This window comes from Apostichopus japonicus, chromosome 17 (assembly GCF_037975245.1).
Source record: "Apostichopus japonicus isolate 1M-3 chromosome 17, ASM3797524v1, whole genome shotgun sequence".
NCBI lineage: Eukaryota > Metazoa > Echinodermata > Holothuroidea > Aspidochirotida > Stichopodidae > Apostichopus > Apostichopus japonicus.
The window spans coordinates 36,722,184-36,745,240 of NC_092577.1; the positions used below are offsets into that span (position 1 = coordinate 36,722,184).

At 37.1% G+C, this 23,057-nt stretch overlaps 1 protein-coding gene across 1 annotated transcript; it reads right to left on the bottom strand.

Moving 5' to 3' along the window:
- Positions 1 to 1,440: 1,440 nt before the first annotated feature.
- On the bottom strand, positions 1,441 to 22,750 carry LOC139984655 (solute carrier family 2, facilitated glucose transporter member 8-like). Its single transcript, XM_071998640.1, has 9 exons — positions 22,262 to 22,750; positions 14,723 to 14,876; positions 13,567 to 13,773; positions 11,039 to 11,138; positions 7,895 to 8,106; positions 6,482 to 6,743; positions 5,290 to 5,388; positions 4,715 to 4,926; positions 1,441 to 4,582 (listed from the first exon to the last, which is right to left on the bottom strand). The coding sequence occupies exons 1-9, from the start codon at positions 22,360 to 22,362 to the stop codon at positions 4,442 to 4,444; spliced, it is 1,488 nt and encodes a 495-aa protein (XP_071854741.1). The 5' UTR covers positions 22,363 to 22,750; the 3' UTR covers positions 1,441 to 4,441.
- Positions 22,751 to 23,057: the final 307 nt, after the last annotated feature.

Consider the following 23,057-nt stretch of genomic DNA (forward strand, 5'->3'; position numbering starts at 1 on the left):
TTTACATAATTATAAAAAACTAAAATGACCAACATCAAATTCCTGAATCAGTGGGTGTTTGTTACTTCACAAATAATTAAGTAAAACATTATGAAGACAAAGATAACAGACAAATAGAAACAGTAATTCAATGAAGACATGCAGTAATACCTAGATTTTGAATGCTTCTTATGAAAAACTTATTTATATACAGGGCTCCTCTGTTTTATCTATTTAAATGAAAATCCTGACAAGTGCATTAGTAAACTGTTCACAAATGACACAACTAGAGCACCAATGGTGCAGAAGCTCATACCTTTTCGAGCTTAAAAATGTAGGGCCCACAAAACCAATTTTGGGCCCATGAGGGATACCCCCCCCCCCTCCATTAGCAGAATCCTGGCAACACCACTGGCTATAATTCCTATTTTCCCCTTTAAATCCTATTTTACCCACTCTCTCAAACAATACCACTGACCTACTCTACCCTGTTAAACCTTCTCCCCTCTACCTTAGCAGACATAACTTCACAAGCACTCCCTATATATAACTTCACAAGCTGCCTACATACCTTAGGCTCAAAGACTTCTAAGAATCGGCAAGTGCTGATTGGCTATAGGGCTCTCACGCTTACAGTTCAACAGTTAATAACAACTCCCAGTCCTGCTTTAATTCCACTAACAGCCTCTGCAGAGCTTAACCACAAATGTAAACAAACACTGCAGAAACTGGGAGACAAATTAAAGGAGCTTTGGCAAAAAGTGAAGGCTCAGATTTTTTTTAAACAATGGGGATGAATTGTAATTAATTAACTTTTGACCAAAAATTATTAGGCATCACCTTATTCATACACTATCCAACAATCATCAGTTCATCTTTGAATATGATCTATCAAAATCTTGAGGAGATTGAGATATTTGAAAATATTACAAAGAATGACCCCCGATGACCCCCTAAATGACATTTGACCTCAATTTTCTGAACACCCCTCGTAACTCTCATCTCGAGGAACATTGTGACCAAGTTTCATTATAATTGGCCATACACTGTACGAACAGGAGCAATTTGAAAATATAGGGCCGTGGCCCGGGCCACAAAAGACCCCTAGTTGATCTTTGATCTCAAATTCATGAACACCCTGAAGGTAAAACTACCATAGTACTATCGTGACAAACCCTCAACATTGTACCATGGAATCTGTAGGAGAAGAAGCATTTTGCGTATTTCCACAAAATGGCCCATTACGGCCCACAGGTGACCTTTGACCCCAAATTTTGGACCATCTCTGATGGCCCTATACCCAATGGTCCTTGTGTCCAAGTTTCATGAAATTCCATCAAACACTGTGCGAGTGGGAGCGGTTTTACCAATTGTTGACGGATAGAGTGATAGAGTGATAGAATGATAGAGTGATAGAGTGATAGACGCCGCACTGTAACAATAGCTCACACCAGCATGCTGGTATGAGCTAAAAATGAATAGAGTTACTAGTAACAAAGCCCACTACCCTGCTCACCCTGGTATATAATGGACGATCTCATATAAAGACCTCACACAATCATTAGCAAAAGCAATTCAAGGAGCATGGACACAACTGTAACAAAAATGCAATAAACAAATGAATGAGTTAAGATATGAACTACAAAATAAAACCAAACTGTTAGCAAACTGTTTTGATATGAAATACAGAAAAGTAAGTACTTCTTGGCAGTGTTGATTGCATCAACAGCTTGTCAATTATAATTAAAGACAACAAAATAGTAAGATAGTTGCTGGTTCACATGGATATTAGACACACATAAATTAACATGCCGGCTTCCAGGATCATAAGGCAGCATATGCTTGCCTCCTTAATTACTGCTTCATAGTAAGTTTGCACACAAACATCCACACATTGTAACACATTGAGATATGCAAGGTTTCTAAGGCAGCACAGCAAGTAATAAACTGATAGTAGGTGGCTGGCATGCTTTCCCAAATGACTACCAATAGGAAAACTCTATTACATACATTCATATAACAAAATATCAATGGATCAATTTCAACTATTTGTGCACCCATCGGAATGTACAGGAACAGAGTTTCCTGCCTCTAGTGGGGGCATTATCTTGAGCCACTTTGTGATCTCTACTGGGCAAAACATCACACTCTTGTTTGAGTCACTCTGTTATCTCTACCGGGCAAAACATCACAGTCTTGTTCCAGTCACTCTGTTATCTCTACCGGGCAAAACATCACAGTCTTGTTTGAGTCACTTTGTTATCTCTACCGGGCAAAACATCACAATCTTGTTCCAGTCACTCTGTTATCTCTACCGGGCAAAACATCACAATCTTGTTCCAGTCACTCTGTTATCTCTACCGGGCAAAACATCACAATCTTGTTTGAGTCACTTTGTTATCTCTACCGGGCAAAACATCACAATCTTGTTTGAGTCACTTTGTTATCTCTACTGGGCAAAACATCACAATCTTGTTTGAGTCACTCTGTTATCTCTACCGGGCAAAACATCACTATCTTGTTTGAGTCACTCTGTTATCTCTACCGGGCAAAACATCACAATCTTGTTTGAGTCACTTTGTTATCTCTACTGGGCAATACATCACAATCTTGTTTGAGTCCCTTTGTTATCTCTACCGGGCAAGACATCACAATCTTGTTTGAGTCACTCTGTTATCTCTACCGGGCAAAACATCACAATCTTGTTTGAGTCACTTTGTTATCTCTACCGGGCAAAACATCACAATCTTGTTCCAGTCACTCTGTTATCTCTACCGGGCAAAACATCACAATCTTGTTCCAGTCACTCTGTTATCTCTACCGGGCAAAACATCACAGTCTTGTTTGAGTCACTTTGTTATCTCTACTGGGCAAAACATCACAATCTTGTTTCAGTCACTTTGTTATCTCTACCGGGCAAAACATCACAGTCTTGTTTGAGTCACTTTGTTATCTCTACTGGGCAAAACATCACAATCTTGTTTGAGTCACTTTGTTATCTCTACCGGGCAAAACATCACAATCTTGTTCCAGTCACTCTGTTATCTCTACCGGGCAAAACATCACAATCTTGTTCCAGTCACTCTGTTATCTCTACCGGGCAAAACATCACAGTTTTGTTTGAGTCACTTTGTTATCTCTACTGGGCAAAACATCACAATCTTGTTCGAGTCACTTTGTTATCTCTACTGGGCAAAACATCACAATCTTGTTTGAGTCACTTTGTTATCTCTACTGGGCAAAACATCACTATCTTGTTCCAGTCACTTTGTTATCTCTACTGGGCAAAACATCACAATCTTGTTTGAGTCACTCTGTTATCTCTACCGGGCAAAACATCACAATCTTGTTCCAGTCACTCTGTTATCTCTACCGGGCAAAACATCACAATCTTGTTCCAGTCACTCTGTTATCTCTACCGGGCAAAACATCACAGTCTTGTTTGAGTCACTTTGTTATCTCTACTGGGCAAAACATCACACTCTTGTTTGAGTCACTTTGTTATCTCTACTGGGCAAAACATCACAATCTTGTTTGAGTCACTCTGTTATCTCTACTGGGCAAAACATCACACTCTTGTTTGAGTCACTTTGTTATCTCTACTGGGCAAAACATCACAATCTTGTTTGAGTCACTCTGTTATCTCTACTGGGCAAAACATCACAGTCTTGTTTGAGTCACTTTGTTATCTCTACCGGGCAAAACATCACAATCTTGTTTGAGTCACTCTGTTATCTCTACTGGGCAAAACATCACAATCTTGTTTGAGTCACTTTGTTATCTCTACCGGGCAAAACATCACAATCTTGTTTGAGTCACTCTGTTATCTCTACTGGGCAAAACATCACACTCTTGTTTGAGTCACTGCTCTACCGGGCAAAACATCAGAATCTTGTTCGAGTCACTCTGTTATCTCTACTGGGCAAAACATCACAATCTTGTTCGAGTCACTTTGTTATCTCTACTGGGCAAAACATCACAATCTTGTTTAAGTCACTCTGTTATCTCTACTGGGCAAAACATCACAGTCTTGTTTGAGTCACTTTGTTATCTCTACTGGGCAAAACATCACTATCTTGTTCCAGTCACTTTGTTATCTCTACCGGGCAAAACATCACTATCTTGTTTGAGTCACTCTGTTATCTCTACTGGGCAAAACATCACACTCTTGTTTGAGTCACTGCTCTACTGGGCAAAACATCAGAATCTTGTTCCAGTCACTTGACTTTTGTAATTTAGGGACATGTGTTATCACTCGCAACAACACTGGCATGTAATGTAGGAATATTCAAAAGATGTTACAAATTGAAAGTTTACAGATTAATAAAACTAAAGAGAATTATTATTGCAAAATGAAAACAAACAAAAATGATAGCCCAACCAATATGTTAACAATACAATGTTTTATATAAAAAAATAAGCTTATCTTGGATACCAAATTTTCATGAAACTTGACAAAATGTCACTCTCTTCTTCGGAAATAATCTTCAATCTCTTCCAGGGATTTGCCTTTTGTCTCCGGTACGAATAAGATCACAAAGATGATCTCCAGGACACAGACCACTGCGTACATCCAAAAAACACCCTCTTTGTGAAGCAGATTCTAAGTTTTAAGAAAAGGACAAGATTACCGTCATTGGTAGTATATTCTAATATATTCTGACCAAAATGAATTGAGAAACAGTGACCAATTACCTCTACGTCTAAAAACTAATTGAGAACCCTGACCACTCACCTCTAGGTCTAAAAATTCTTTGGTGATGATGAAAGAGCAAGTCCAGTTGAAAGCCGTTGCAATGGAACTGGCCAAACCTCTGGCTTTAGATGGGAATATTTCAGACATGATGAGCCAGGGAATTGGTCCAAGGCCAAGAGAGAACCCGATGATGTATATCACCATACTGCTAAGGGAAAGCCACCCCAGATCTGACTTGGCATTCCCAAGTACTGGAAAGGAACAAAAACTTTGTAGTTACATTTTGTTTTACATTATTTAAATATATCTATGTGCTGTGTGTATTCAATTAGAAAGACTGTTTAGTTTATTTTAAGAGCAAACTTGATATAAAACTGACTGGTAGACAGACAGACTGAAAGTTTCTACTTAAATGACTCATTGAAATAAGTCTCTGTAAGAAATTACTACAATACATCGTGAGTGAGCTGATAAAATCTCTAGTTACAATATACCTAGTCTAGTTGTTTGTTGACTCAGAGACTACTTTGCACAGCTAACTGCACTTTTCTGGAGCTACTGGGATAAGACTGATGTATTACGTACAATATTAATCTATTACATAGTCAACTTACAAATATCCTCAAGACCACTAGGTGTGGTTGGTGATATTTCATCTTTCGTTAAAAAGTAATAAAGGCCAAAAGTTGTTGAGCTGATGGCCATCAAAACTCCTGAAAAATAAAAATCCCAAATAATAAAGCTAATAATACATTAACATAAAATATGAGGTGAAATTTTGACAAATTGCTATCTTGTCACTGAGGGGGGTGCAGCCAGGCTTTATAGGTCATAAACTGTTGTGTTCCACAGTCTCACACAATAGGCATTGCTGGTCTGTTGATATATCCTAATTGTTTGGTATTTATGCAGCCTTGCTGCAGCTTCTTTTTGACACAGCGCCTTAAAGTGAATAAGTATTAACAAGTTTAAGTGACCAACCATTTCATACAGTGACTGTATAATTAAACATGTAGCCATGAAGAAGCAGGACGTTGATTGTTTTTGACTTTGACTTTGACTTTTTGACTTTGAATTTTCCACATATAATCAAATCAACTGACAAATCAAGTAGATGTAAAGTTGCCAGGTTACAAATGTCTTCACAACTGATAAGAACATAATGGCCACAGAGCACTTAATACTTCTCCAAAGGAAATTAGCAAATTAGGCACAGGATGGCAGAGAAAGTTAGGGGAGGGGGCACAGACTCAGTGTAAGGTTTCTTCCAAATTTCCAAAACATATTTCCATTCTATTATCCTACATACCACAAACACATCATAATAAAGCAGCCATTTAGCATCCCACAAACACCCTAGAAGAAACTTGTCATAATGCAGCAACCATTTAGCATCCCACAAACACTCTGGAAGAAACACACTGTAATGCAGTAACCATTGGCATCCCACAAACACCCTTGAAGAAACAGGCTGTAATGCAGGAACCATTTGGCATCCCACAAACACCCTTGAAGAACAGGCTGTAATACAGTAACCATTTGGCATCCCACAAACACCCTAGAAGGAACACGTGTAATGCAGCAACCACTTGGCATCCCACCAACACCCTAAAAGGAACACGATGTAATGCAGGAACCATTTGGCATCCCACAAACACCCTTGAAGAACAGGCTGTAATACAGTAACCATTTGGCATCCCACCAGCACTCTGGAAGGAACACGCTGTAATGCAGCAACCACTTGGCATCCCACAAATTCACCCTGCCCACTTGGACATAATATCTTAAAAGTGGAATTAGACAAACCGGCTGTTATGAGGAGAACTTTGCGACCCACTAGATCCATTAACATCACCGAGACCAAGGTGGCCACAACCTGGACTGCTCCAATAACAATGGTGGCAGTATTTGCATCTATTGATGATCCAGTGCTCTGAAATATAGTCACTGTGTAAAACATGACAGTGTTGATTCCGCTGAACTGCTGAAAGAACATCAGAGCTAACGAGATCAGTAGAGGCATGAAAAGATGACGCTGACCAAATTCTGAGAGAGAAACGTTGTTATCCTAGAAAGAGTAAATATAAAAAAAATTATAAGAGTAAATATAAGTAAATATAAACAAAGAGTAAATATAAACAAATTATTCTTATTATTTTATTAAAAATTATTATATTAACCAGAAATGAAAAATGCATTGAGGTTTCTAGTGTTCGACCCATAATCAGTTAGATAAATGACATCGGGCTGATTATCAGACAATTGGTAAATAATCGGCATCGGCAAAATCCATTGCGATTATTTGGAACCGATTATTACGTTCCACATAAAGGATTGTATTTTTCCGCGCTTTTGATTCACACTTACCACAACGGGAGAAGAGTGTTGATCATTTGATTAAACGCTATTCATAGCCGGGGCCGTGCGCTAATCTACCGTTTAAGGCTATTGCAAGTCCCTCACGTGAGATTGTACTAATGCCATTCGATATACTATCCAGTTTTGGCAGTTAACATCATACAGTATATCCGCGATAAGCTTAGGGGGACGACGTAATTATTTGTTTTCACTTCGTTTCTTGCATCTAACAAAATCTCCTGTATCTATTTTTAAAGATTGATAAGAAGATTTATTGTCTTGACTAAATAATAAACCAAAACAATATCCTTTTAACCGCTTCGTTTCACCGTACGTGAGAACTTGAAAGTGAAAACGATAACATTAGAGGCTTTGTTCATTGTGAGTTCTACGTACTTACATGTGAGAATTACATGCACATTTCTATAGGATGTTACAATTTACGTGAGAACTTGAAAGTGAAAACGATAACATTAGAGGCTTTGTTCATTGTGAGTTCTACGTACTTACATGTGTTAATTACATGCACATTTCTATAGGATGTTTAGTTTCAGTTTTTTCATTTAGATAAAAAGTAAATTATTCTCTGGACTATCATTTATATGAGTCAGTTACAATGTTAAGATCAAATTAGTTTGCAAGCAAAATATGTGCTATGAATAGAAAGTAACCAGAAGTTTTCAAATCATTTTATATACTTACCAAACCATCCCAGTCAAGGATGCAGACTTTTTTGGAAGAGGGGGTGGAGTGTGGGTGGGGGGGGGGGGGAGAATAGTATCTGAAGATATTGAAATACTTTTCATCTAATATAAGCCAAATATGATGGTTGGGTTTTCTTTTCTTCTATGACCAACTTACAGAGTTGTCCAGGGTAGCTTCAATTTCCCGACACTCCAAGTCCACATCCACATTAACGTTCCTGACTTTATGGAGAACGGCCAGTGCCCTGTGCCTGTCATGTTTGATAAGCCAGTACGATGGTGTGTCCGGCATTGGGAGCATGAAGCACGACAACATACATGCAAAGATAGCACCGATGATGGCAAGCCAAACGTATGATAAATACACCCCTATGTGTAAGGAAAATTAAGTAACTTATAAAATAACAGTGGCAACACAAAGCAAAAACACTAAGGAAACATACAGACTGCATAATACAGTCACTGATACAATATATAGTATACAAGGTATTATATATATTAAATACATGATAATATATACTACACAAGGTAGTATATATACTAAATACAAGGTAATATATAGTTTACAAGGCAGTTTATATATTAAATACAATATATATACTATTCAAGGTAGTACATATATTAAATACAAGATAATATACATACAATACAAGGTATTATATATATTAAATACACGATAATATATATACTATGAAAGGTAGTATATATATTAAATATGCAATGTATAGTATATAAGGCAGTTTATATTAAATACAATATATATACTATTCAAGGTAGTACATAGATATTAAATACAAGATAATATACATACAATACAAGGTATTATATATATTAAATACACGATAATATATATACTATGAAAGGTAGTACATATATTAAATACAAGATAATACACATACAATACAAGGTATTATATATATTAAATACAAGATAATATATATACTATATAAGGTAGTATATATATAAAATACAAGGTAATGTATAGTATATAAGGCAGTATATATTAAATACAATATATATACTATTCAAGGTAGTACATTAAATACAAGATAATATACATACAATACAAGGTATTATATATATTAAATACAAGATAATATATATACTATACAAGGTAGTATATATATAAAATACAAGGTAATGTATAGTATATAAGGCAGTTTATATTAAATACAAGATAATATATAAAATATACAACAGGGCTGAAATTTCACAGTCGTCCGATCATCCGAATCGATTAAAATTTCTTTCGGACAACCAAAATCGAAATTGAGGTTGTCCGACGAACGACTAAATTATTTGTGGAAACGTACCATCACATTTATTTCAACTCGACAAGATTACACAATCAAAATAAACACACCTTAAAAATCTGATAGTTCATGTTGATATAACCCTCCATTCATGGTGTGACAATAAAAGAAATTACTAAATAATTTGGTACCTTCCTTGACAGGGCAAATTCTTCTCTCCTTTTTGCAAGTTTATGATTGGTACAAAGTTGTTATTGTTTTGAAAAAACATACCCCCTGCTACCATAAGGTAGCCAGTACATTCGATCGACATGCAAATGAACGTCCCATTGTAAATTGCATACATACAATGTATACGGCCATAAGTTAGGCCTAGCCAACATTTGAGTGTCGCATGATGAAATATATGTATCATACGTAACAATATCGGGAGATATGGTTACAATATATACAAGAAAGTTACCGATCTCACTATGTTAAAATCATTTGAAACAAACCGTGAACAGCCAGCTAGCTTTATTTTGAACTACATTCTAAAGGCAAAGTAACTTGGTCTTTGAACGCTAGATGCATGGAAGTGCTCACTAATATATACTACATTCATGATATACACGCACATACTGTACATCGTACGTGTTGACACAGTGCAGTGGTGACGCATGCGTTATCATGATACAGCCAATGCATGTGATGTGTGTCGTCAGCCGGTTAGCAAGATTGGCTGTTCTAATAAGCAGACTTACATAAACAGAAAAGGGAATCCTACTTTACAGTGCAGTCGTATAATGAGCAGATGATAGTAAATACCTGGACGGATCCATTTATTTTAGGTAGAAATATGATATTTGCAAATATAGGAATAATAAGTTTATAATCATGAATATATTTCCATAATAGCTTTTTTTATTTCTTAATATATTCATACATAAAAACGACATACGTTAAAAAATATTTAACAGTGTGTTAGTCATGAATGTTAAAGATTGTTTAGACATCCCTACAAACCGTGGAATTAGACGGATTAATAATGTTTTTTCCCACATTTTGGAACAAATATACCTTGTTATGTAAAGTACAAAATTTAGTTTAGTCTTTTTCCCCATTTTTATTCGGACAACCAATTTTTTTTCCAGACAACCAAATTTTGAGTGTAGGTTGTCCAATGGACAAGATAAAAAAAATTCCAAAAAATCAGGCCTGTACAAGGTAGCATATATATTAAAGTAAATACAAGATAATAATATAGTATACTTACAGTAGGTAGTATATATATTCAACACAAGGTATTGTATAGAATATAAGGTAGTATATATGGGTCATTCCATATCAACTCACCAAATTTTGGAGTATGTTGGTTTGACCTCTTTCAAAATTACCAATTTATTGTATGCTTAGAACACCACAAAAATAAGCATATTCTGAAAATTTCAGTTACATTGCTTTCAAATTGGGGGATTTATCACACTTTAAAATTCTGCAATTCTAAAGGTAAAATTCATCCATCATAGAGTCAGCTTGAGACGATACTTCAATAATGCTTGAGCTGTATGAAAGGCTAACAGCTTCTTTTGAAAGATGAATCTAGATAGCTTTTATTTTACTGGTCCTTCCTGTTTTTCCATCTTCCTCAATTTACGAATGGCTTAAGAACAATTGTAAGATTTAATCTGACTTGCCTGTGTATCTGGTGCTTTTGTTAATGTCTAACAATTTGAGCTGTTAGTTAAAGTGAACACCTTTACAATTAAATCTACTGTATTGATTAAGGTACCCATTAAACTTTCTCAGCAATCAAAGTTATATTGATAGTAAAGTCTTTTAATTAAGTTAATTAAACCAGAAGCAGACAGTACATTGCAAATATTTTTTGTTTATATGACATTGAAATATGCCCAGTCTTGAATTGAGTTACATTATGTTGAATCTTATTTTCTATCGGAATTAACCCTTTTGTAAGAAATGAACAAATAAAAGTTTTGTTTGTACCAGTACTGTATACAGTGTTACTTACAAGTCTGACTTATGACAAACACTATACTTTTGCTCACCTAGTGTATACACGAGTAGAATTCCTAATGTAATGAACAGCTGGAAGCTTGAACCCAAGAAACCCCGGTTATCAGGACTCGCCATTTCTGCGATGTAGATCTGGAGATAGAGAAATAATAAGAAGTACTGTATTCACTGAGTAGGATAATGTACAGGAAATAATGTATGTATTCACTGGGTAGGATAATGTACAGGAAATAATGTATGTATTCACTGGGTAGGATAATGTACAGGAAATAATGTATGTATTCACTGGGTAGGATAATGTACAGTAAATAATGTATGTATTCACTGGGTAGGATAATGTACAGGAAATAATGTATGTATTCACTGGGTAGGATAATGTACAGTAATAATATATGAATTCACTGGGTAGGATAATGTACAGTAAATAATGTATGTATTCACTGGGTAGGATAATGTACAGTAAATAATGTATGTATTCACTGGGTAGGATAATGTACAGTAAATAATGTATGTATTCACTGGGTAGGATAATGTACAGTAAATAACGTATGTATTCACTGGGTAGGATAATGTACAGTAAATAACGTATGTATTCACTGAGTAGGATAATTGTACAGTAAATAATGTAAGATAATCTAACTTAATATGCTTGTGTAAATAACACTTCATGGCTTTCTCGTCTTACAAGTATACTTAAGTATTTTAAATGACAGTACTTGTATCCTAACTAGCTTCAGTCAAAATTGATCCTATTATTGGACAATCATAGCCTGGCTACAAGTATTGTAAGACTTACCTGGTTTGGATATTTACGAACACAAACTTACCTGTCTCCCCACAACAACTGCACTCTCACTTTACCATGAATAGCACTGTATAGCATCTGGTAACCTATTAGCACTGCCCTCTACCGGTGACTGGCCCATTCCAGTCTACTACCCACGTCATGAAACCCATATATGAAAATCAGGTGGGAAACCGTGGAAAAACAGAAAGTATGCCAAAAAGTCCCAAGACAAGGATACTCATTGAATCTTCAACATGTACATTAGTGTTGAGCTATTGATCGAAAGGAATGGAGATACCAGGAAGCAGTCAAAGAAGATATCAGAAGGTGTCAACTATTAATAACAGAAGACTATGTAATTCCCGAGCTTGTGACACTTTGAATGGTAGAATGAGAAGGAGGGCGGTAGACCGGAATGGGCTGGTCACCAGTAAATCAAAAGATTTCTAGCTGAAAATTTAATTTCACAGATGAAATTAGAATATTTTTTAATCATGTTACCTCTATTAGTTAATAAAGGATGATACAATTGATTCTTTACATGTTAACATGTAACTGAAATGACACACAACCATTACAAGTTTATTACTGTCACCTCACAGTGCTTACAGTAGCTCACAGTGCACAGTACAGCACAGCACAGTACAGGTTCAGCACAGTACAGCACAGTACAGCACAGTATAGTACAGTACAGTACAGCACAGTTCAGCACAGTGCAGTACAGTACAGCACAACACAGTACAGCACAGCACATCAGAGCACAGTAAAGTTCAGCACAGTATACCTGTAACTGTACAGTACAGCACATCACAGTACAGCACATCACAGTACAGCTCACAGTACATTACAGCACAGTACAGCACAGTACAGCACATCAGAGTACAGTACAGTACAGTACAGCACAGTACAGTACAGTTCAGTTCAGCACAGTACAGCACAGCACATCAGACATCAGAGTACAGCACAGTACAGCACAGCACAGTATAGCACATTACAGCACAGTTCACTTCAGTACAGCACAGTACAGCACAGTTCAGCACAGTACAGCACAGTACAGCTCAGTACATTACAGTACAGCACAGTACAGTACAGCACAGTACAGTTCAGCACAGTACAGTACAGCTCAGTACATTACAGTACAGTACAGCACAGTACAGCTCACAGTGCTTACAGCACTTAGCTAATTAAAAGGACATATCCAGGTAATCCTTTAAAGGATATCCGGGTGAAATTTCATTTTTGACTGATGAAAGAGGAAGATATTCTGATATGTTCAACTTGCATTAGAGAGTACCATCCCCCTTTTTGGATGGGGAGGGGTTACTTTTATTTTCAAATTCACTACAGAAAAACTTTGAAAAATGTGTTTTGTAGAAGGCATTTCCAACCCACATTGCCTAAACTGCATACAGTATATGCCATTTTGTGATGGACTCACAATTAAATACACAGTACGCATTTTATCTTATTTGATCTGATCTCTAGACTTTCAATTTTGTCTAGCTGGTTGGATTCCAGCATACACACAATTGAAAGTACATCTGATCTACTTCATGCTCCAATGAAACTCACTGGTACAGTAGCACCTGGTTTAGCACAAACCTAATCCACACAGACTCTTACCGTGCTACTGTATGCAACTTAGGAGGCCTTGGCTTACAGAACTCTGGGACACTACTGTCACCCGTAATATTTGCTAGAAATTATCAAAACTTACAACAAGTATTTCATCATTTATATATATTATTATTTTGATCTCTTTGGAGTACTTACTGGACAAGCCAATGTTGTCATTCCAGTAGCAAATCCTGTGAGGACTCTACCGAGATAGAGACCCCAAACGTAAGGCACGCTGGCAATCAATGCCCAGCCAACAGCAAACGGCACTGCACAGGCCATCAGGGTTGCTTTACGGCCGATAGATCCAATCAGAAACCCAGCAACTGGACCTCCAAATATGGCACCCACATTGAGAAGTGACTGAAATAATAAAAATGTCAGCCAAATATGTTGAAAATGATAGGACAAATTTTGATCTGTCACCCTAACACTGTTGACAACCACCACAGATTTTGACTAACACTGCAGCCCAGAGCTGGTTTTCTAACCTACACATCTCCCAGGCTATAGTGTACATATGTACATATATTGGTGTTCTATTCAACAAACATACACATCTCCCCTATAGTGTACAAGTGTTCTATTCAACAAACGTACACATCTCCCCTAGAGTGTACATATATTGGTGTTCTATTCAACAAACGTACACATCTCCCCTAGAGTGTACATATATTGGTGTTCTATACAATAAACGTACACATCTCCCCTATAGTGTACATATACTGGTGTTCTATTCAACAAACCTACACATTTCGTCATATCAGCAAATAATATTTGCAATGCTATAGTCTGCTTCTGGTTTTAATTCACTTAAATAAAAGACAATATAAAATGAATGTTGACCAGTACAAACATGTACAGCGTGTACTGTACATTTGTGTATATACAGTAGTGCTTGGTGTAAAATAACACTGTACATGTACACATGTACAGTACACACTGTACATGTGTGCACCGGTTGACATTCATTATATAGGGTTGAGTAGATGATGTGGTGGGGGGGGGGGAGGGGGTGGGTTACATGCTTACAGACAATTTGAAGCAGAAGATTACCATACCAAATAATTCAGTATACCTTGAATGCATGTGTTATGCAGTCTCTTTGCAGTACAGTCAACGTCAGTCACATGCATACTGTTGTATACTTGTCTTAATGTTCAGGCTTACCAGCTACAGTGCTGTACACTATTTCAGTATTGAATATATATATTTTTTGTTCAATTTTCCAATTTAACAAATTTCAATGTTTCCCAAAAAAAAGGAAAATATTCTTTCCCTCTTTTTGTTGTTTCAATCTTGGGATACCTACCCCGAACCAAGAGGCAGAATTATCATCTAAGATGGTGTCATTTTTCAATTGTGGTATAGCTGGTGAGGAGTAGCCAATTGTGTAGCCGGCACTGATGGGTGCAAGTAAGCTAACTGCTACCACAATGTACAAGAATGGGTCACTGGACGGTCTTCTGTAAAAACAAAACATATAATGATTACTGCCTGTGAGTAGCACTTTCTTAATCTTTCCAGCGATTAAAAACTTGCATAATATTAACATAAAATAACACATTTACATAACCCCAAAGGTTGACACACTGCAGTTTACAGTATGTCAAAACTTGTTCAACATACTGTAAAATTACTGTAGGTGTTTAAGCCTCAGTTTGCATGCAATCTTGACAGCCATATTAATCTTTTTTTGATAAGTACTATTGTGAAGTAAATAGTCACATGCTATTATCAGGACCATGTACATGTTTTCTCCAGTTTGAGGAAATGAAAATTCAGACAGCAACATTGCCTTTGTTTATACCTAAAACACTAATCGGCTGGGTGGATGGGCAGGTGTATTGACCTTTCTGCATATGCAAATTGATATAGTGGAATTTACTGTAGATTATAAATAGTCTTTGCTCAGGTACTAGTCATCATACTGTAGTAATTATTATAGTATTTAAGACAGAGCCTTTGAACACTGAATTATTCCCTATTAATTAGTTTCAAATTGGAAAATCAAAGTAATAAACCTACATCACAGGGTAGGAATATTGAATATTGCAATCTTGTTAGCTTGCAGTATAACTAGTAGTTACAGTATCTGTTAAAAGTTGACCAGCTCCTTTTGATGATTTCATACCAGCATAAATACAGATCGTACCATTGATTTATGGTATGGGTGGAAATAACACTTGAAAAGCTCAACAGATCTCTCAGCTTGATCAGCATGGTGGTTTCAAGATCATATCAATGTCCAAAAACAATTTATTAAGTATTAAACAAATGACATAAAGGCAACCAATTGATGGATTTAAGTATGGGACAATTGTCATGATTTATTCATGATGCAGGCAGACATGAATCAGGATATACAACACAAATGTCTAAAAAAAAGTCTGTTTTCTGCATGTAACTTTGAATTATTGGAAGATAGTGAAGTCTACTGCTCACTTCAAGCAAGGAAAACACCTACTGTACAACCGGATGAATCTATCACACTTAAAGGAGACACAACATTAGTGTTTACACGGTTCGAAAAGTTGGGAACCGGGCACCCGAGAGCCGATACCTGTCGGGTATTCGGATTCCCCGGAAAAAAATTGTTTACCCTCGTGTATCATGATTTTCAAGAAATTACATATGGATGCTATAAATAATGAATTATATTCTCTACTGACAATGTTTCCATGTTCAAATACGTACATGTAAGATAAGGTATAAAACCTTCCTCAATAATTTCAATTTGCTTTTGTTTCTTTCATTAACTTGTTAATAACTTCATATAATAACATCACTATTAACATCGCACTGCCGCCGCTGCTTATGTTTGCTCTCAACCTCTATTGGATCAGACCATATAAATACCCAATTTAGCCCTTATACAGTTTTTACTACTTCTATCTAAAAGGCAGGCCCAGGTTTAGTATTAGCCGCGAGATTGCGTGATTCGCGCAATTTGATCGCATTTGGAATAAACTTTTAGTTAAAAGCCAATTGCGATTCTTATTTTTTAGTTATCTTGTCTATAACCCATTAGTAACATCTCGTAAAATTCCTTGTCAGTCTTTCCTTCTATGAAATAAACGAATGCATAAATAATAATTGTGAGAATTCTTTCCAGTTCTTCCACATGGTAGCCTAACACCACACAAAGTCAATGGGGAAATCTAGCCTTACCATCTGTTTACTGTAGCTGAAATTGTGACGCAGTTATAAGATATCCATGGAATACTTTTGTTATTGCTGTTATCTTCGACCACATGGTAGCCTATCACCACACTTAGTCAATGGGAAAATCTTGCCCAACCATCGGTTTGCCAAGAAAAAAAAAAAAAAAATCAGTTTGCGTAGGATTCTGGTAATAAATTAGGAACCGGGTAGTATCGCGTCGGGTGGGTGCTCGGAAACTCTGTGCAAACACTGTACACAACATATGCCTCATTTTTGAAACGTGAATGTACCTTTGGAATGATTGCTAAGCAAAATGAATGTTTTCTTAGAAATATTTTATTCCTCTGTGAATAAGTGAGTTAAATATTATTTCAAATAAAAACAATGTTTTTGCTGAATTACTGTGATGACATCATTCACCCTTCAAAAAATAGCACTAAATTGAAATAGTTCTGTTCATATCTTTGTAATACAGAATGCTATGAGGATAAAGTTTTGACCTGAAGAAGCAGTTCTGTTATTTAAAAACAAGTTCAGCTACCGGAACAAGATCGTCAACCATATCCTCTCAACATTCCTGTTAGGCTCTTCAACCACATCCTCTCCACATTCCTGTTAATCTTCAACCATGACCTCTCAACATGCCAAGCCTAATTCATCACTGAGCCATAAAAACCTTTTTCTGGGTATATTAGGATCAAGAGAATGCAAGTTAATGAACTCATCAATTTATTGTGGCAATAGTAATGTAAAACACTGTGGTGTACACACTTCCTTTCTACACAGGTCTCTCATAATCAACTGTTTTTTATACAGCACACTATGCTACATTAATAGCACTGAAGATCTCTACAAGAATTTGCAACCAATATCCAAGGTTGTTGATACTGCTGGTGAAAGTGTCATTATTTAGCCTAACCACACTGTCACTGATCACTACTTTACCTTATATATGCATGGATATCACCCCTCACCATACCTCCCCCTCCCTCCCTACCTACCTCCCTCCCTCCCTATCTCCCACCCTCCTTCCCTCCCTCCCTTCCTCCCTCCTACCTCCTCCTCCCTGAGTCAGCATTGAATAGATCTGTTGAAATTGTAAAATGTACCACAGTAGGCTAGATCTATGTATTTTAGTTGAACTCAACATTATTTTATATTTAACAGCCCTATTCAGTAAAGTGTCTACATGATCTAGTTTGTTTCTGTATGTACCTACATGACTCTATAGTCTTCGTCTTCTTCGTCTTCGTTACGGTGACACATCCGCAAAAAGGGACAATATCTCACCACACACACGTCAAGAGAGTAATTAGTTAAATCTGACCCGAGTACTGATATGTTTCAGGACACACAGAACCACTGGAACTACTAATGAGGTCTGAAGGCAGGCTATTCCAATCCCTAATTGTATTTGGAAGAAAACTATACTTTTAGCAATTGGTACTGGCATACAATTGGCAGAAATGCATATCGTGCATGTTCCGACTCCTACGCTGAGGCTTTCTTAGGCAGTCAATAGGGATCTGAGCCTGACCATAGATGCCCTTAGCAAATAAGATGATTCTACTTTGCCTGCGCCTCTCTGCCAAGGGCACCAGGTTTAGGTCCCGTAAAAGAGATGAGACAGAGCCAGGCTCTCTTGAATAATCTGAAGCGATGAAACGGGCTGCACGCCTCTGAATGTTTTCCAGGTTGTGCTGCAAGAAAGCTTGGTGGGGATCCCAGATAGAACTGGCATATTCCAATACTGGCAGGAGGAGACCTTTATACGCAGCCAATTTTGCATCCTTCGAACAAGGGGATAAGTTTCTACGAAGAACTCCCAATATCCTATTGCCTTTGTTACACACATTTTGAATATGCTTTCCCCAGTTGAGATCTGAAGTGATATGAATACCCAGATATTTAACACAATCAACCTTAGCCAAGTGAACCCCATTGAGCATGTAATTGAAAATCACAGGTTTCCTCTTTCTAGTAATGGTCATAATGTTACATTTCACCGGCTGGAAACTCATGCCCTAATCTTTAGCCCATTGTCCTAGTATATTTATATCTTCCTGAAGTTGATGACCATCACTGACATCATCGATAACCCGATAACAGACACAGTCATCAGCAAACAGTCGGACACCAGAAGAAACAGCATTACCAATATCATTTATATAGGCCAGGAAGAGAATGGGTCCCAAAACTGACCCTTGCAGAACACCGGAAGTAACCTTAGAAGGATTAGACCTAGACCCATTGACAACAACCGACTGCTCTCTATTACTCAGAAAAGCATCCACCCAGCAGAGAACCTGATGTGAAACACCCATAGTGTACAGTTTAGATTTCAATAATTTGTGAGGAACAGTGTCAAAAGCCTTCTCAAAATCAAGGATGAAGACATCCACTTGCTTTGTTTGGTCAAGGGAGGACGCCCATTCGTTGATGACAGAAACGAGCTGGGTCTCGCAGCTATGGTATTTCCTGAATGCATGCTGTTTAGCAGTCAAGATGTTATTATTCTGGAAATGCTCCATGATATTAGAACTGATTATGTGCTCCAAGAGCTTGCAGCAGATACTGGTAAGGGAAACAGGGCGATAATTACTTGGCGAGGATACATCATAGACTGTCAAAGAAATTATTTATCATCAAAATCATTTGTTTGTAACAAACAATGACAATGACAATGAAACTGTTTATTTCCAACACAAAAGATAAGTACATTTTCAACAAGAGTTCAATACATATAATCAAATAATCATGGTATTAAATATAATTCAATGAAAACTACCAAAGATCTAATGTGTGGAAAAGGAGAAAAACTGAAGTGCAATACTTATGAATCGTTTCCTCCAAATATGTGTTGAAAAGTATAGACAAAAGAATTAGTCAAGACAGGTTAACATACATAAGGTTACAAAAATAACAGAAAATTGAGGAAAAAAAGAAAAGATTGAGAGAAAAAAGAAAAGATTGGGCATTTATACATATTTTACATTAATGGAGATAATCAATTTGAAATAGCAGTAGATAACAACATTTGTTTGTACATTTTCTTAAATAAAACTTACTTTGTCACATCATAGCTTTCATATTGTAAAATTGAAAGTCACAATGACAGTAAAAAGATGTGTCCTTCTTTGCTGGTAATGCCACAGTTTAGTATTTTTGCTTTCCTAATATTTCTGTACATATACAGTAGACTATGACTTAACATTGAAACAGAACTTGACACATTCAATGATTTTATAGCAAACACCAGTGAAGACTAACAGTACACTGTATGTGCGTGACTGTAATATTTATAGTTTTCCTAACCACCATGAGATTCTTTGAAGTACTGTACATATAGGTGTATTATACTAGTGTACATAAATTCCATTTATGACTAGAACTTAAAATGTCATTCAAAGTACAGTGTGATAGTACTGTGTAGGGATTATTGTGTCAAGTACAGTGTGGTACTGTACTGCAGGAAATTATGAGTTCACTTTATCCAGTATCACAAAATGCTATACAATAGACAACATTTATAGTACTTAGCTTATTTATACATAAATCATGATGTTCTAAAGGGTCACATAATCACATTCATAGGCTTAGGAGCCCAATTTGATTTGGGGGGACTGTAATGACTTGCCCGACTTGACCCAATCACGGACGTTAAATATGTGAAAAAAAGGGAAATACTGTAAAGTCAGCCTTTAGGAAAACTACTGTATTTCAGACATTTCTGAAACATTCCTTAGACATCAGGTGACCATGTGACGTCATTGTTGGTATACTGCAAACACAACAATGCTTTGTCCATTAGTTAGTGTGTAAAGTTGTATCTAGTCGAACACGAAGGAGCTGGAAATAATATCAAAGATATTACTCATCTTTCCCCTGAAATGCCACAATTCTGTGTAGATGGAGGTTGTAGTAATACCTCAGCCAACAAAAGCATTAGATATGTTAGCTTTCTGAGTGGAAGAACTGACGAAAACGTTGTAGACTTTGGATAAAGTTTGTGAGATGCACACGGAAAGATTTTACAGCACCTGGAGTGTCTAATGCAGAAAACGTGAGAGTATGCTCAGTGCATTTCAATGAGAGCGATTGGGACCCTGAATATTTGCTACACACTTCTTAGTGGCCCTGGGTATTCTTACATGTAACATTACAGTATATCACGCAATTGACCAAAGTTATTTACTATTTGAGATGACCGTATACAGTATGAGCATACACCATGCCTAGAGGGTAGCACTGTTAGTACAATGAGTAACAACTCCTGCCCTTGTTGGCTCACATCAAGGGGAAGTAATCATGTTAGGATTCATTGCATTTGTTGTTTTCCAGTATTGTGAGTTTGTGACACATGTTTAGTATTGTTCATTGTGTTTGTTCCAGCATCTGCAAGGTCCATGGAGTAGAATACAACAGTACTATAGCGATCGGACGTTGGATTATTTTGTTAGTGACTGTCTTTAGTGATTGTGTACATATTGGAATATTAGTGGTCAAGGCATGTTTCAACTATAGGCCAAACTCTATGGAATAACACAGAGTCACGGTAGTATTTCGCCCAGGATCAAACAAGAAATGTGGATTCAGAGTTTACTGCCAGGATACTTTTACTGTGTTTGTACTTTGGATATTAAAATGAGTGAGTACTCTGTTCAGCTGAAGCTTAGTCACGTATCCTACCTTGGTCTATTCTGGCCCGCGTCTCCACGTAGTTGTTCGTTTATGTTAAAAAAAAAATTGTTGATAGTAACATTAACCATTTTCCTGTGACATTTCATGCACAAGGCAACTTTTAGGTCTATTTTTCTGTTCATTTTGCAGTATCTTGCAATCAAGTTGTATCAAGGAATTCAACAAGCTGCTTGCCTGGTTTACAGTATACATTGTACTGTACATACCTATTAATGCTCTGCTATATAAACGATGCCTCCATTTGAGTGGCAAATTTGCAAAGAAAATAACCAACCTACTTATTTGTCTTCATGTGTTTTCTTTTAAGGTTAATAGCTTTTCAAATGTTCAAAACTGGAAGTCAAATACAGTTCAATTGTTTGCTATCTGTGTATAAAAATACCTAGGTCTGCGTTTGATTTTCGTGGTACACCAATAATGACATCACATGGTGACCAGAGGCTCCTTACGGTCAATGTCTGTTTTCAGACATTCCAACGCCGGTACATATGATCACGTGACTACCCAAAATGTCAATTTGCGAGTCGGTTTTCGGTACAGCGATGGACATCTCAGGTTTAGCTAAAGATTACAAGGTATCACGTTTCATTACTGTCTGCATTTTGTAGCGACACAAACAAAACGTCACTTGCAAGCAACGGAAAGTTAACTTTTTCACAGCGCAGCACGCGGTTTGGGGCAAGTCTTCAATGTACTTGGTATACTGAGTGATAGTCTGCAGTCTGTACAATGAAACATTTCAATTCACTAACTTAGGGTCTACAACTTAGACTAACACTTTGAGCAAAATGGAAGTGAAGTTATAGGCCTCCATGGCTGATTGTGAACATTTGTCTACTTTGTTACGTCTAACTATAACTAGCTAGTTCTAGGCCTAAAACATTGGTTAATCATACCTTCCACACATTACCTGGGCCTAGACCAAACCTAGCATAAGTTTACTGTTGTTACTGTTACTGTTAGGCTATAACCTTAGTGTACCCACCGATGATGCTCGTTCCTCTGTAGCAGGGGCACCGTGTCATTATTTGCCATAACATTGTCACCCATGTCTCTCTGTATAACACCGTCTTTATTTGTAGACATGATTTTAACAAAAACCGAAGTAATGATCGGTACTCTACACCAAAGCAATATTGTTCCGATTGAAAAGCAATGCCCGTCAAGACCTAGTCGAGTAATCTCCTTCCGCAGTCGGCTGGTAGACCTTTTGCTCACGGGCCGCGTGATCGTTGTTTACAGTTGTTACTTAGATTTGTCGTATGCGTAGAAATTAACCTACTTCAATTTCTATGGTCGAATGTCAAGAGGCACGCGATTTTTTTCTCGTGTACTGCGAGGGGAAACATGAATTATTCATGACTTACAGAAGTATAACAGCCAATCCTCACGTGACAGTATTTCTCACGAGAACCGTTTTCTAGGGTGTGAAGACTCGCGCAAAAGAAGCGTCTAATGCCGGTAACCTGACTGAATGAGGTGTAACAGAAGTGTTAGACACCACCATCGATCCCAGAAAATACACACAGTTTGCTACCATCGGTAGACACTAGTGTACAGTCAGTACATACAGCTGCGGTCAATACCCACAGCACAGTGCACAAACGGTACAGCGATGGACATCTCAGGTTTTGCTAAAGATAACAAGGTATCACGTTTCATTACTGTCTGCATTTTGTAGCGACACGAACAAAACGTCACTTGCAAGCAATAGAAAGTTAACTTTTTCGGATGGCCGCACACGGTTTGGGGCGAGTTTTCAATGCCTTTAATATATCGTG